The sequence below is a fragment of the Helicoverpa zea genome, chromosome 12, assembly GCF_022581195.2.
Source record: "Helicoverpa zea isolate HzStark_Cry1AcR chromosome 12, ilHelZeax1.1, whole genome shotgun sequence".
NCBI classification, from domain to species: Eukaryota; Metazoa; Arthropoda; class Insecta; order Lepidoptera; family Noctuidae; genus Helicoverpa; species Helicoverpa zea.
The window spans coordinates 8,151,060-8,165,676 of NC_061463.1; the positions used below are offsets into that span (position 1 = coordinate 8,151,060).

Here is a 14,617-nt window from a genome sequence, read left to right on the forward strand (position 1 = left end):
TTCTGTTTATAAAATATATTGTTTTATTATGCCTTTCCAATGACTTTCATTTTTAAAATAATGCATAATATACATTATCTTCTTACGTAGCCTTGTTTACGAATATATCAGGCATAATATTTAAAATATCCACTGCTTTTATTAAGGTAATCTTATAATAATGTTTATTCAAAGTGGCGTGATTTATACCTATTGTTTTGGTAATGCATCTTAATAGTTTTGCTTGTGTAAACAATTACTTATTTACAGAAAGTGGACATTATAAACTGTAATAATTTATAAGTATACTGGCTTTCGTTCTTGCTTTCCGCAGAAGACCAGCCATCAAGAGAATCCACAAAACCACACGCAAATACAGCTAAATATCTTTAAAATACATTTTGTACCATAAACCGCAACGACCTAACAAATAAATCTACCTACATTCATGAATTGAATGATTGTCTCGCAAAGGAGATCGAACTACGTACAATTTAAATGGGCGAATAACGTTGCAATACGTTCAGCAATAAATCCTGAAGCGCATTCAGTACATTGATGACGACACTAATTTGTTCAATATAAAGGGTTTAAATCGGTGCCTGGTCATCGACCTCTACTTGTTTGTGAGTGGGCGGGCGGCGGCGCGTGCGCATTTCGCGCGTGACCTTCAACGACATTCGACGGAAAATAGAATTAGATCCTAAATGTAGCTGAACGCCTGGACTAATAAATAACAAGATTTTTCATTTGAGACATAAACATTTAAGAATGGCAGATAAAGTTTTTTTTATAATCTTTCCGTCGTCAGTACAATTGCTAACTGAATTTAAGAGCTTTCTTTTTAATTTATGGAAAAACACTATGAATACACGGAATCGCCAGTTCAAATTAGTAATACCAATATAAAAACTGACTACGTCGTCGTAGCAACTGACTAAATTGCTACGCCGACAGTCACACAAACGGAAAACCAAATCGTAGCAAATTAGATTCACATTTCAGTACCTTGTTAGTAAACACAACATCGAAACCAAAATCATCAAGTTTTGTTGAAATAAAGCGAGCTGCAGTGTGGCGGCGCGTCTGTGTTACAACCAACATATCAAGACCTGCGGCAAAGTACGGAACTTATAAAATGTACCGAGTTCAACTTGTGAGCTGGGTCCAGTGATTGCAAGTAGCGCCACTGCAAGGGGTCAAGCTATGGTGGGCGAGATGCACATTGTGACGCGACACAGCGCAGCGTGACGACCACCACCGTGACAAACAACGACATTACTCGACACACTTACCTTCTACACGCCTATAATTAGTAAGTAAAAATGTAATATGGAGTTCCTACTTTATGAGTTATTAAAGTACTTAAACATACAAATCTCAGTAATGTTACGGAAATTCAAAAAGTTTTATCCATAAAGTAAATTCAGCAAAATAGAATCTAACATGAGATACATACTGACTTTTTGGTCACCCTCTGATCAAAGGAGTGAGAAAATTCTTAAAACAGTTTTCCAATGCCTGCCTATACCAGCATATATTATGTCTTTTTTTTTTCAACTAAATTTTCCACTCATTGAATCGATCACATAACTCAAACCCTTTAGAACTTTATCTTTCTTTTGAACGTATTAATAAATCAAATGTGATTTAAGAAACAGAATCAATTATAGAGGCTAAGAAAATCTGTTGCTATGGCTGTTTATTAAGTAGCTACCACATTCCTTTGGTTATTTTTATTGCAAGATACTCAATACAATTAAAACTTTGACCTACAGGGTAAGCATGAACTTAAAGAAAATGTCATATTTTGAAGGGCAAGGGAAAAGTTACTAATTTGATTAGGTGCTCATTAACTCAGTCACTGCTTAATTGTGGATAAAAATACATTGATTGACAGTCACAATGAGTCACATTGGCAGCGGTGTTAGTCTGTACCGTAGACAACCGTCTCACTAGTTTTCTATTTGTTACCTCATGTATCACTAGGCATAGTGTGAGGCTAGTTGTTATACTATTGATAGATTTAGAATAAGGGATAAACGGATTCTTTATGAGATCTATATAAAAGCTTAAACCATTACTCAGGAGAATTCTGGAACCAATGTATTTATATATACCCTTATGTGTAACGTACCTACGTAGTTAGTTTTAAAGGCGTACGTAGCAGATTAATTTACCTTAAACCTAAAGCCAAACTGCGCATCGCATGCATAAAGAAAATTCTTACATGAATATGTATAAGTATCAAAGTGTGTCAGTATTGTCGTAAATATCAAACAATAGGGTATTTATTTTTATGCGATTGTGAAATCTTGAATTGAAAACGTGGAGTTTCTTTACAATATGACTGCAAAAATTTCTATTATGAATTTGAATCAGAAAGATCTTTCAGGTGTTTGTGTCGGCCGAATTATTTTCATCTGACTGAATAAAAGGGATCTCTGTCATACTGTAACCGGTATTTGCCCCCGAATTGATTTTGATTTGACTTTTCCAGGCGTAAAACGCCCAGAGCCAGAATCGAACCACAAGTCCTACCTAGCATTCAATACATTATCATGATCGAGATCCAAAGATCTTTTCCCGGTCCAGTTATTGTATAGCAGGCTTAAATCTTACAAATATGGTAGTCAATAGCAACACTATCATGTTAGATCGTAATTAAGTGCTATCAGCATGCGCGATCAACTCGCAGACCACCTCGAGCCACGAACTAAATGTCACTACAGATAATTTGGACGTTTATGGCAATAACGAGTGGCCTGATACCGGAGGTAGCCACGAGCCACCCAGTTAAACGTGCCCATATACAGATACACTTCCAAAGAAATACAGTAACAAGTGAATGCGACAAGTGCATAATAAAAGCAGGTACATTTACATAAAAAACGTAAATGCAACATCAATAAGATATATTTTTATAAAGCCTTGAGACAGTTATAAAAGAGATTGCAATGTTTTTAATCTTTTACGATGAACTCGATACGATTGTTGAAAGATAAGTTTGATTTCGCCAAATAAACGCATATTGAGTACAGGTGATTTAACAATCGATAAGCGTAAACCGAAATAAAATTACTTGTCGTCCTTTTCGGCATATTTACATTGTCCAACAACATGTTTCCATAATACGGCTAATCATCAGTTTTGTCCTATGAATTAATTATTACATACATACTTTAACTATCCGAAACATCTACTCGGAACTATTCCCGCATTCCAATACTAAATTCTAAAGCAAAATATCCAACGTACCCCGACCAGCAACCAGCATACGCAAACATTTCTGCAGAAACCGAAGGAATGCGGGCGATTAAAATGCATCCTAATACAAGTTCCATTTCACCGTATTTTACATTTCCTGGTAGATACATCTAGGCCTCCTATCGGGACCTGTTAGGGACTGGCTTTCTCTCAGAATAATAAGACCTTATCGCGACTGGAAGCAAGGTAACATCTTGTCGTGTTTTGTGCTCAAAGGTCGGTTGAGGTCCCAGGGTCAAGTGTACCATTTTGCTAATGAGTACCTCTACCCGATAACATGAGATCAACTTAGTACTGCTTGTTGTTTTGAGCACCGTCAAGTGTTGTCTGTGCTAATTAAGTGCTTTTAGATATATCTCACGTTTTCCTTGTGTTTCAAGATTACTATTTAGCAAAGTTATTGCACTAAACTGGGTTTATTGGTTTCTACGTAAGTACATGCGTGCACTTGTTAGTAACATGAGTTGCTACTCGTAAGTATTCAATAGAAAGGACAATGCTATTCTTTGTATGGAAGTTGGGCTCAAGAGTTGCCCACAGTAACTGCATAGTGTATTATGTTCTATAGGCTTATAATAGGTCCCAGACCGAAATATTTCGAAATCTATCCCAGGAGTGCTGAGAAAAACTGGTTTGACTCTTATTCAATACTACGAAAAATATGCTTACGAACACTTAACTATTCCACTTTTATTACTTTAATTGAAATGCATTATAATATTAATCGACAAATACGAGGTATTGAACGAGATTTTTTTTTACCGACTTATAGTTCCAGGGTCCAGGGTCTGGTGATAGAAACCTTAAAACATTATGGAACTCTCGGAAATTGTAAGCACATATCGAATAAAAACTTGTAATTCGGGTATATGTCTCCGACACCACAAAACTGTGGAGGTTAAGACCTGACCTGACGATGGAGACGACAGTGAGACGAGGGAACTCCTCAACGGTATCTATTTACTACCTCGTGTTTGAGCTTATTTTATTCGTCTTGATAAGATTTTTCCATTGCCATTAAGGATATTAATTGCATGACGCTACTCGAACTTAGGACTGATTGTGGTAGATAGAGACTGAAAAGCAAGAGAAACAACAATTACCTTTAAACGTCTATTTCTTTTTTTTTTTATCCTGTTAACAGTGAAACCACTATCTATCTGAATGTTATTTCAAGAAAAGAGGTTGTTAGGTTTGTGGCTGCTTAAAATGGCTTGCTAACAATGGCTGGCTAACATTAGAACTGGTTTTTCTCGGGACCTCTGGGACATATTTCAAAAATATTTGGATTCCGTCTTAAGAGTGAAGTAAAAAACCAATTTTTACCATTCCCACTACTGGGCAAATGGCTTGGGCTTCATAAACTGACTGTTCAAGTTGGACATTAGAACCGGGTTTTCTCGGGACCTCTGGGACCGATTTCAAAAATATTTGGATTCCGTCTTAAGAGTGAAGTAAAGAACCTATTCTAACCATTCCCACTACTGGGCAAATGGCTTGGGCTTTATAAAGTAACTGTTCAAGTTTAACATTTGAACCGGTTTTTCTCGGGACCTCTGGGACCGATTTCCAAAATATTTGGATTTCGTGACAACAGTGAAGTAAAGAACCTATTCTAACCATTCCCACTACTGGGCAAATGGCTTGGGCTTTATAAAGTGACTGTTCAAGTTTAACATTTGAACCGGTTTTTCTCGGGACCTCTGGGACCGATTGCCAAAATATTTGGATTTCGTGTTAACAGTGCAGCAAAGAACCTATTTCGACCACTTTCACTACTGGGCAAATGGCTCAGGCTTTGTTAAGTGACTATTTATGGAGAACATTTGAACCGGTTTTTCTCGGGACCTCTGGGACCGATTTCAAAAATATTTGGATTTCGTGTTCAGAGTGCACTATGGAACCTATTTTAACAATTTCCACTACTGGGCAAATGGCTTGGGCTTTATTAATTGACTGTTCAAGTTTGACATTAGAACCAGTTTTTCTCGGGACTTCTGGGACCGATTTCAAAAATATTTGGATTTCGTGATAACAGTGAAGTAAAGAACCTATTCTAACCATTCCCACTACTGGGCAAATGGCTCAGGCTTTGTTAAGTGACTATCTATGGAGAACATTTGAACCGGTTTTTCTCGGGACCTCTGGGACCGATTTCAAAAATATTTGGATTTCGTGTTCAGAGTGCACTATGGAACCTATTTTAACAATTTCCACTACTGGGCAAATGGCTTGGGCTTTATAAATTGACTGTTCAAGTTTGACATTAGAACCGGTTTTTCTCGGGACCTCTAGGACCGATTTCCAAAATATTTGGATTACGTGTTAACAGTGCAGTAAAGAACCTATTTCGACCACTTTCACTACTGGGCAAATGGCTCAGGCTTTGTTAAGTGACTATCTATGGAGACCATTTGAACCGGTTTTTCTCGGGACCTCTGGGACCGATTTTAAAAATATTTGGATTTCGTGTTCAGAGTGCACTATGGAACCAGCTGAAACTACTCCCACTGCTGGGCAAACTTTGAGCCCACACCCTGGCATTGTCCTTTGATGTTTCTTCCAGTCCAGTGTTTAGACAATGTTTCAAACAGGGCAATCATAATCGGCAAATAGTTTTCATATTCAGACAATATGGCCATTATTAAATCTAGTCCAAATAAAAACACTAATATTTAAATCTTACGCAATTATGCAATGATAACTAATCACTCCAAAATAACAACTGCAATTTATTGCATTTTTAACACACTGCTTTCATCATTTTGTTTAAGTAATTGCTTAATCTCGGTATGATAAACAAATGCTAGACAGTTGCTTATAAACATGGTTGTTATGGCAACAAGCTATTAGGAACATGGTGATTGGTGATTAGTGATTATGCATCCTAATTATAGTTGCTATCGAAAAAGCCATCAAACGTAATATATTTATTTTGACCATTAAATTTTTCTGGGAATAGAACCTCGCGTATCCCATACCTGTGGTTATCGTTTCAAATATGAAATCTAATCTTAAAAAATCTCAGTAATCAGTTATCTTTTATTGAAACAAAAATACCTGGGCCATGAATTATATTTACCACATTTATAAGTTGATCATATTTTCTTAATAACATGTACCATTTCTCTTCATTAACTAAAAATATGTAATTATATTCGGTTATCATTAAGACTCGTTAGTGTGATCACCAATGAAAAGGCGCCTTCAATGTTTGTTAGTAAACAAAGATTTTATGTATCTTTGTGACGTTTATTTATCTTAAACCTTATCATTTCTATTTATTACACTACAAAAATGAAAATACAATTTAATTAGACCCGCAAATGTACGAACATAAACGGTTTTATTAATTCTAGCTATCTACTTTAATTTACCTATAAAACATATTTAAATTGTTTTTTTTTGTGTTTATGTTAGTGATGCAACATATTTTTTTAATTGATTTACAAAACACCTTGTAGGTACAATGTGAGTATTTCTTGGTGAGATTTTCCAAATTTTCCTCATATCCATGTTAGACGCGCTCCTCAAAGAGATGTCAGCAACCCCAGCGGGGCCCAGCAGGGCCAAGGCCTGCCGGGGCTGCGGGTTGTTCGAAAAAGATACCGCGGCCCTGGTACATAAAAGGTCTATGACGGAACACGACGATTTTAGTCAGTAAGAGTCTGACACTCCCTCACCGCTGCTAACCCACAGCGGGAGGGGTCATTTGATGATTTTACGTCGCTAAAAAAAAAAAAAAAAAAAAAAAAAAAAAAAAAAAAAAAAAAAAAAAAAAAAAAATACGTAATAATAATTAGTGCTTTCACCAAACTACTGTGTGTTTGCACCTCACTGGTACCTTACACCAAGTACATTAGAGAAGGATATCATTCAAATTGTGTTTCCCAATTATTTGACTTACAATTGTTTACGCAAAATCGGGATTTTTTTCCTGCCATTCTCGTTGAATGTTTATACGGTAAAAATAAATATAATGAAATCAAGAGGTCACACGTTCTATAATTAATGATACAATCGAATCATGTGCTAATTATAATTATTTACCAAAACTCTTGTGTAATAAGATGTAAACATAGTTATCTCGCAGCACGTACCTCCTACCTGATACACAAATCATTAAAAGAAGTTGATAGAAAATTCTCAAATTGTTACGTATGTTAATGAGAAGTTATTTCGTGTTTACGAGATTCAGTAATTAGTAAAACACACCAAAAAAACTCACCCGTAGATCCATCTCATGACAAATCACTCACACATGCACAATCGTCATCACAATAAGTCGATATTAGTAAATAAGTACACCACGTTGAGTATGTGAGCGTGCACGACCGATAGCTGGTGTCCGTGGTGCGCGGGAGTGAGGCGCGCGGCAGGATGCAGTCTGACGTGCGCGCGCGCTACACCCGAGGATCTAGGGAAGGAAATGCGCCCTCCAACACCGCCCCCCGCGCCCCGCAAACAATAAATATACCATTTGTATTGATTCCAAACATTTACATTGTCAACAGTTAGACTGTTGGACCTCAGTTCGTCGACCATTAGGTCCGGCATGCTCGCATCCATCCACAATGAGTGTACAATAGAAGGACAGATCTACTAACACTGTCCTACAATCCAGGATACATGTTAGGAATGTCGTAAACAAGTCGCGCCACACGAGCGCACACTCTCTCCAGTTATCGCGCTGGGGTTAACGATTTTCGCATGGAAAAGTACTAGTATGATTACGCCTGCCTGTGGCAAATAAAACAATGTCACATCTATCTATAAATAGTGGGTCGCACGATGCAGGGCGGTTGCGCCCGAGTAGGCACGTACGGCGGGCGGTACCGCGCATGCGCGAAAATTTGGCACAAGCTTTTTACATGCATCTAAAATTGACTGACACCGATTTATTGACGGTTAATAAAATGTATGAGATGCAGTCTGGAAAGTTTGTCCGACGTCAGAATACTTGAGGACTTTAAAAATAAATCCCTTGGATGAATCAGATCACGTTTAAGAAACACGGGGTCTGCTTGTATGCATGTATAATCTCGTGATTAATCTCAAAGTGCATTCACTTTCTGTGTACAGTTCTAATAGTAAATAGACAACTATGATGATTAATATTGTCTACTAAATAATGACTAAATAATTTTAATTAACTCATAATGCAACAAAGTTTAACCATTTAATAAGCGCTAATTGAACGTGACTCCAACTAGATAATAGTATAAGCGAAATAGTTTTCATCTCGTTTCAGGTTTTTAATACAAAACATATCAAAAGTGGACCTTTCTCTACACTCGAAGCAAAACTATAACTGATCAATACCTATCTGTTATCTGAAGAGGCAAACGTAATAGTAAACAATAATAAAATTACCTACAACCTCTAGGATCACCTTAGAGCGCGTCAGTTTGATAACCAATATGTGTCATTCTATAGAGTGATGATGCAAAGGCAAATACACAGAGTATACAGATAAACTAATCTTTAAGTAGGTATCATTGTTTGAAAAGTATTTTAATAAGGCCTTTTTCAAAAAGGGTACACGATTTAAGAGTCTCAATATTTGATCCTAGTCTAGGTGATGCAGTTGTTAGCGCTTGAGATAAACAAAAATAAGTTTACAGTTTTATTACGGGCAGACAAATCTGGGAACACTGACGGGCCCTACCAAGACAAACAAAATTTCCCAAAAACCTGAAAAGTGAAACTGATTCTTGTCAATTTCAAGGTCCATAAGTTATTTGTCAGTTTCACAGATCTTTGATTTTCCGTTTTAAAGAACGAAAATTCTAGAAACAAATCGTTAATTCGAAGAACAATCGTGCAGCCTGTTGCTATCTGCCCCGAGTCCTGCGTCTGCGCAAATATTATTGCTGAATAAACAGCTCAAGACAAGTTATCAGGACGGTGTGAAGTGAAATACTGTGTAAAGCTAGACATTGTTGATGTAAAGCACTTGAAGCTGAGAAAAATAGGAACAAAAAAAGTAAAAAACTTACAGTGGTTTAATGTTCGCTTCTTCATGACTTAAAGAATACGGAAAGCATGGGTACAAGTAGTTATATATTTTGTAAATACATATAGGTATGTATTTACAAAATATATAACTACTTGTTGGTCCAAAGATTAACTTTTATCGGGTAAAAAATCGTAAAGTGTATAAGTAACTTGCGAAACTTCTGAATGAATTACAAGCACAGTTACAGAAAGTACAGAAAAGCGATGTTGACAAGATCATAAGCTTTAATGAGACTATCATTTAATCGTACCTAATAACGCAGAATAATTCAATAACAAAATGGCCGCAACAAAATATGAGCGACTGAAATAAAGTTGCATCGGCCGACATTCGAACTTGAGAAGTGCGGTTGACCACACGCCTCCTGCTAACGCGCTGCGATACTCGATACCTCTTCGTATTGTCTGTTCTGTTGCAATGTGCATGTTATTACCAATGCTAATTAAACTAATAATTCTTAATCTTAGATATGAGTCATAATTTTAATTCTGAAACTTGTACTATGTATCTTTGCAGAAATAAATAATTTACATTCTCTGTATCCGTATATCTTTTATACGCAGTATGTAACGTTTCAGGAAGTGAATTCTATTATGTCATAATCATAAACGTAGGGCTTTTCTTGAACCTATGATTTGAACGACACAAAAGTACCTTCTCTTTACAGGGGTGAAAGAGACTTTAAAAGTCAATTTTTACTTAACAACTTCTAAGATAGAGATTTTTGAATTAGGGACATACATATTATGTATGTTTGAGATTGTTATACCTTCAGGGTAACTGCCATTATCCATAGAAGGTTAATAAAGTGTAACCTGAGTACGTATGTACAATATAATTCAGTAACACTAGTACTCAATGAGAATCTAGGCGGGAGAGACCGTGACCCATATTGCTTGACACAAGACCTTATTTCTGACAGATGACCTTGAGAAGCGCTAGTTTGTGATTTGTGAAGGACAGGAAAATCATGATTGAGCCATTTATTGCCGAGGAATTAAACGTATCAAATAAATGTATCTTTAGTTAATTAATAAAACATTTAGGTAGGCTAAGCTTGCATAGCAAAAAATAAGCCACAATGTTTTTTTTCTCCTGAATCTGAACAAAAATACTGAAAGAAAAAGACAGTGCTGTCTGTCTCAGCCCCTTTCAAACTTAGAAGTGTCGCTGCAAAAACCTTCATGGATTTAAAAAAACATAAAGAAACGCTTGCCGTTGTCTCTGCTCGTCGTGATTGTTGATTCAATAGAATGCACTGAGCTCGGCCTAACAAAGCTTTGTTGATGTTGCAGTGAGCAAATTATCTTAAGTGTCCACTCGTTAGTACTATTTATTTAGCCCACAGCCCTACAGTAGAGTATATTGCGTTGTGGTTGATAAGATTTCAGCAAAGAGGCCATGTAGCTTTGAAACTACATACCTATTTTAATTTTATTTCTTGTGTTCGAGATTTAACTTTGTATGACAAGAACCATTAACTATGACAACTTTGCATGATCAAAAAAAGTTTTCTTTCTTAAGTTTAGTGTCTAGGTATTAAAATTACTATATTAGTATTTATTTCTATATTTGTGTGTAAGTTGAAGTGTATTAGCATCTGGTAATATTCCACACGAGATATTGATTGATATTATTATTGAACTAACTGTCCCGAGTAAATAACATGTTAGATACTTATGCGGTTATTTACATAAGCATTTCGTAATAGTCTCGTGCGATAGTGACCCTAGTTCTGTATCACTAATATGTACTACTCACTATTCTTTGAATATAGTAACATCCCTCCTTTTCGTGATAGAAAATGCCAATTATGCAATGGTGGCGTCAACAAATGATAAGGCACATTGTAATAAGACATCCGTACATATGTAATGAGACAATAATCCTATGTTGCTATCGATCGCAAGTATTAATCAAGTAATGTTGCATAATCTTCTAGCTACGCAGTATTTAAAGAAAGTGTAATAAAACTTCTTACTTTTTTTTACTGTTTTAGGGAGAAAAACTAATAACATAACGAACGGTAATCGTAATTATGTATAGTTTTTCTTTAGAGTTCTGCCTGAACACCTCTTTTAATTCACAATGCAATAAGTTGTTTTTAAGCAACCGCAGACCAACCCAGATACAAATCATTTGAAGAATACTTGAAATACTACCTACTTCTGCATTATACGCCATCTATGTGCCTACCTGACACACAGCATACACAATTATCTCTCCACCACAAGCAGCTACATAGATCCAAGATAGCAGTGGAAGTTTCACAACCATCAGCCTTTTACATAACCCAGAGCAGTGATCCTTCTCTTCGCAGTGGAGATAACGCTCAGCTGATCGGCATACTTGGCAAGCCTTGGTACAATTAGTGCCAAGGTACGCACGCACTTCCTAATTTCCTAGCTGTAAACATTAGGCGAGCCCATCTCGTGTTCCAGTTTCATTTGACAGTACTTTCTTGGTTACATGCGGAAATGGGTATTCCGCAACTGGCAACCCTTAAGGTTGGTAAATATTGAATGGAAATTCTCACATTCAGGGATTTGGAAAAGCAATTTTAATACAAAATGTTGAAGAGTCCGACCCTATCGTACATTCTTCAATCACGTGCTTCACAGACTAATTTAATTTTAACTTGAAACTGAAAGATGTGTGCACGAGTATTGAATTGATGGACAGTTGAAAAGAGGTGGCAGCATATCTGAAAAATTCCTCATGCTGCTTTGGAATGCCTGGTTCTCCTCTGTTTGTCATCTAATAAAAGTTAAAGCGACTACTTTACCAAGTAAACTACTTAATTAATTTTCTGTGAAAGTAAACGATGTGTGTTTAGTTTTTTGGATTATGTAAGATTTTTCAACTTTATGCTGCGTAAAATCTTACAATTGCTCTTTTATTTACAAAGGAAAAACGTCAAGAGTGAGCGTCATCAGAATACAGCACACGTAGTGGATACTGGGCAGTACATACGTCGCAGGGCAGGATTTAACAATAACAAAATAAGCACGCAAATGCAAAAATCTTATCTTTTTTGGAAACAGTCCAATAACGAAATAAATTATTTTGTCTGGCCCGCGGTTATTTTTAAAACGTCCACAATTAACATAAAATGTTTCTTTTAAACGCTCATACGAACTGTCACCGGAATAGCAGTTAATGTCGTCTATTTTTATAACAGCTTCTATTTAATTATAGATACGTTATCATTACATCTGTCAACAAGTATTGCAAAACTAAATGTACATACATACTTGTTGTTGAAGAACTACTACTCTCAGCTAGTATCTTTGCTTCATATAATGTTACTCTGTTATTTAGTATACATATGTACATGAATATAAAAGCTATTCCATAAGTATAGCAATCTTATTAAAGCTACTATTATGAACTACTTAACAAAGCATTAGTGAAATTATATGTGAATTGGGTCTCCTTCAAGAATCATGCTAAATTAGCTACTAGTGGCGACATCTATACGCAACGCAAGTAAATTTTGTTACGTTCATTCAAAATGTATAATTTTCCCTGATTTTTACCGACTTTCCAAAAAGGAGGAGATTCTGAATTCGGATGTTTGTACTTCTTTTTTAGGCAGTAATTTTATGGATTTATCATTAGGGATTAAAGTTTAATTTACCTGACAGTACCTTCGTAAGTATCTACGTTAGTATATAGTAGCATCAGTTAGTAGGATATCGGTCCGGTATCCAATTTCAAAGTAACTATTTAGTACCCAATCTGTGCTACTAGTAACAATGAATTATCTTGTCTTAGAACTCTCCTTTAATATTGAGCGGCAGACACTTACAAACGACTAACTTGTTTTCGGCCTAACAATCAAGTCCCAAGATAAGACAGCACCTAAGTAGGTCCCCAGTTTCCATTAATATGTATCTAACCCCAAAGTTACAGTTTTGTAACTTTGCACCGGATTGGAGAAACACCCGCATAGATAAGATTTGTAGACGCTATAGGAAAGCCGCTTCGGGCATTCCGAATAGCATATAAACCAAATGGCCATGCACTTGAGCCGACTATAATTGAATCTGTCGATAAACGTCGTAAATAACCATTGCCTGCTACTACTCCTACTCCGCATACAATCAAGTAAAGGTAAAATAAATCATATGATGGGTATACTTGAACTAGGCAATGTAAGCCGGCACGATTCACGATCTTCTTAAAACATGATACACTATTTTGGGTTGACAGATTTGTGAGTTTTTGACGTCCTGGAAAAATATTTAAGTATATCGGGAAACATAGCAACAGTAAACTCAGAGAGCTGTAGACTAGACGCAAGATCATCTGTACAAAGCTGATTAAATAAAATCAAAACGAAATTATTCATTTCGAAAACTCAGTGTCAGTGCCCGCATTGGACTATTTAGAAAAGATCCCCAATAAAACTTGATTGCTTAACATTGTGGGCGAGACGCAATTACATGTGAGCTGATTAAGTTTAGATTATTTGAAGATCATAAACTTTTATGAGATTCCGACAACGCCGGGGAGTCTAAAAGATTGTCGCCAGACAGACGAAATGATTTAACGTTTAGATAGTTTCGTTAAACCTTACTCAGACGACTAGACGGTCAACACACTCGTTATATGCTCTCATAAATTAAATTTTCTTCTTTTGTTGAAGAAGTAAAATGCTATAGTTTTATGGCTAGTCGTAAACTGACTGTGTAACACAGACTACTGCCATCAAATCTGAACAGTCATTCTAAGCAAAAGCCTTTTATTATTTTCGATATTCTTTTCAGGCAATAACCTAATTGAAGGGAGATGGTTCTACTGCAATTATTCTCTCCTTAAGCTTCAAGCAGTTTTAACGTTTCATGATGGTCCAAGTGAAAATTGAACTACTAACTAGTAAGAAATTAGGTTGAAGTTGAAGTAACCTCGACAACCCCGATGAAGTATCGACCCCAGCTTATATAACAACTTAATTTCCTCTTAGACAGCCATGCGTTACGAATTTTCTTTTTTTTCTGTTTTTAAATAAGGTGAATTTTCTTAATTATCAAAATACAGGCCCACAGTTTTGAGATATTTTAGATACAAGAGAGCAAAAAAATAATTTATCAATGTATATGCAATCACAATACAACATCAAATCTCTAGCAAATTATTCTGCATCAAAGACATGCCACAGCACAATATCAATTTATTGCCATTAAATTGGCGGGCGGACATTGTGGAGTCCATTGCCCACGCTAGCACAGTGACGGTTAAACTCAACCCCTTTAATTTAACTGTTATTTATGATCAGACCCCATTTAACCTCAGTTTTGTAGCCTCTTTGATTCAAGAGAAGCTGTAGATATAATGTAGCTAGACTTA

At 36.1% G+C, this 14,617-nt stretch overlaps 1 protein-coding gene across 2 annotated transcripts in view; it reads right to left on the reverse strand.

The window, feature by feature from the left end:
* Positions 1–14,617, reverse strand: part of LOC124634929 (glycogen-binding subunit 76A) — a 49,307-nt gene that overhangs the window by 33,801 nt on the left and 889 nt on the right. Inside the window, exon 1 of one of the 2 annotated variants that reach the window (XM_047170618.1) lies at positions 7,475–7,776. The exons of the other annotated variant lie outside the window; for it this stretch is intronic. Within the exon in view, the coding sequence (XP_047026574.1) occupies positions 7,475–7,486 (12 nt within the window). The 5' untranslated portion in view covers positions 7,487–7,776. Of the gene's footprint in view, positions 1–7,474; positions 7,777–14,617 lie in introns of those variants that run through there. 2 annotated transcript variants of the gene reach the window in all.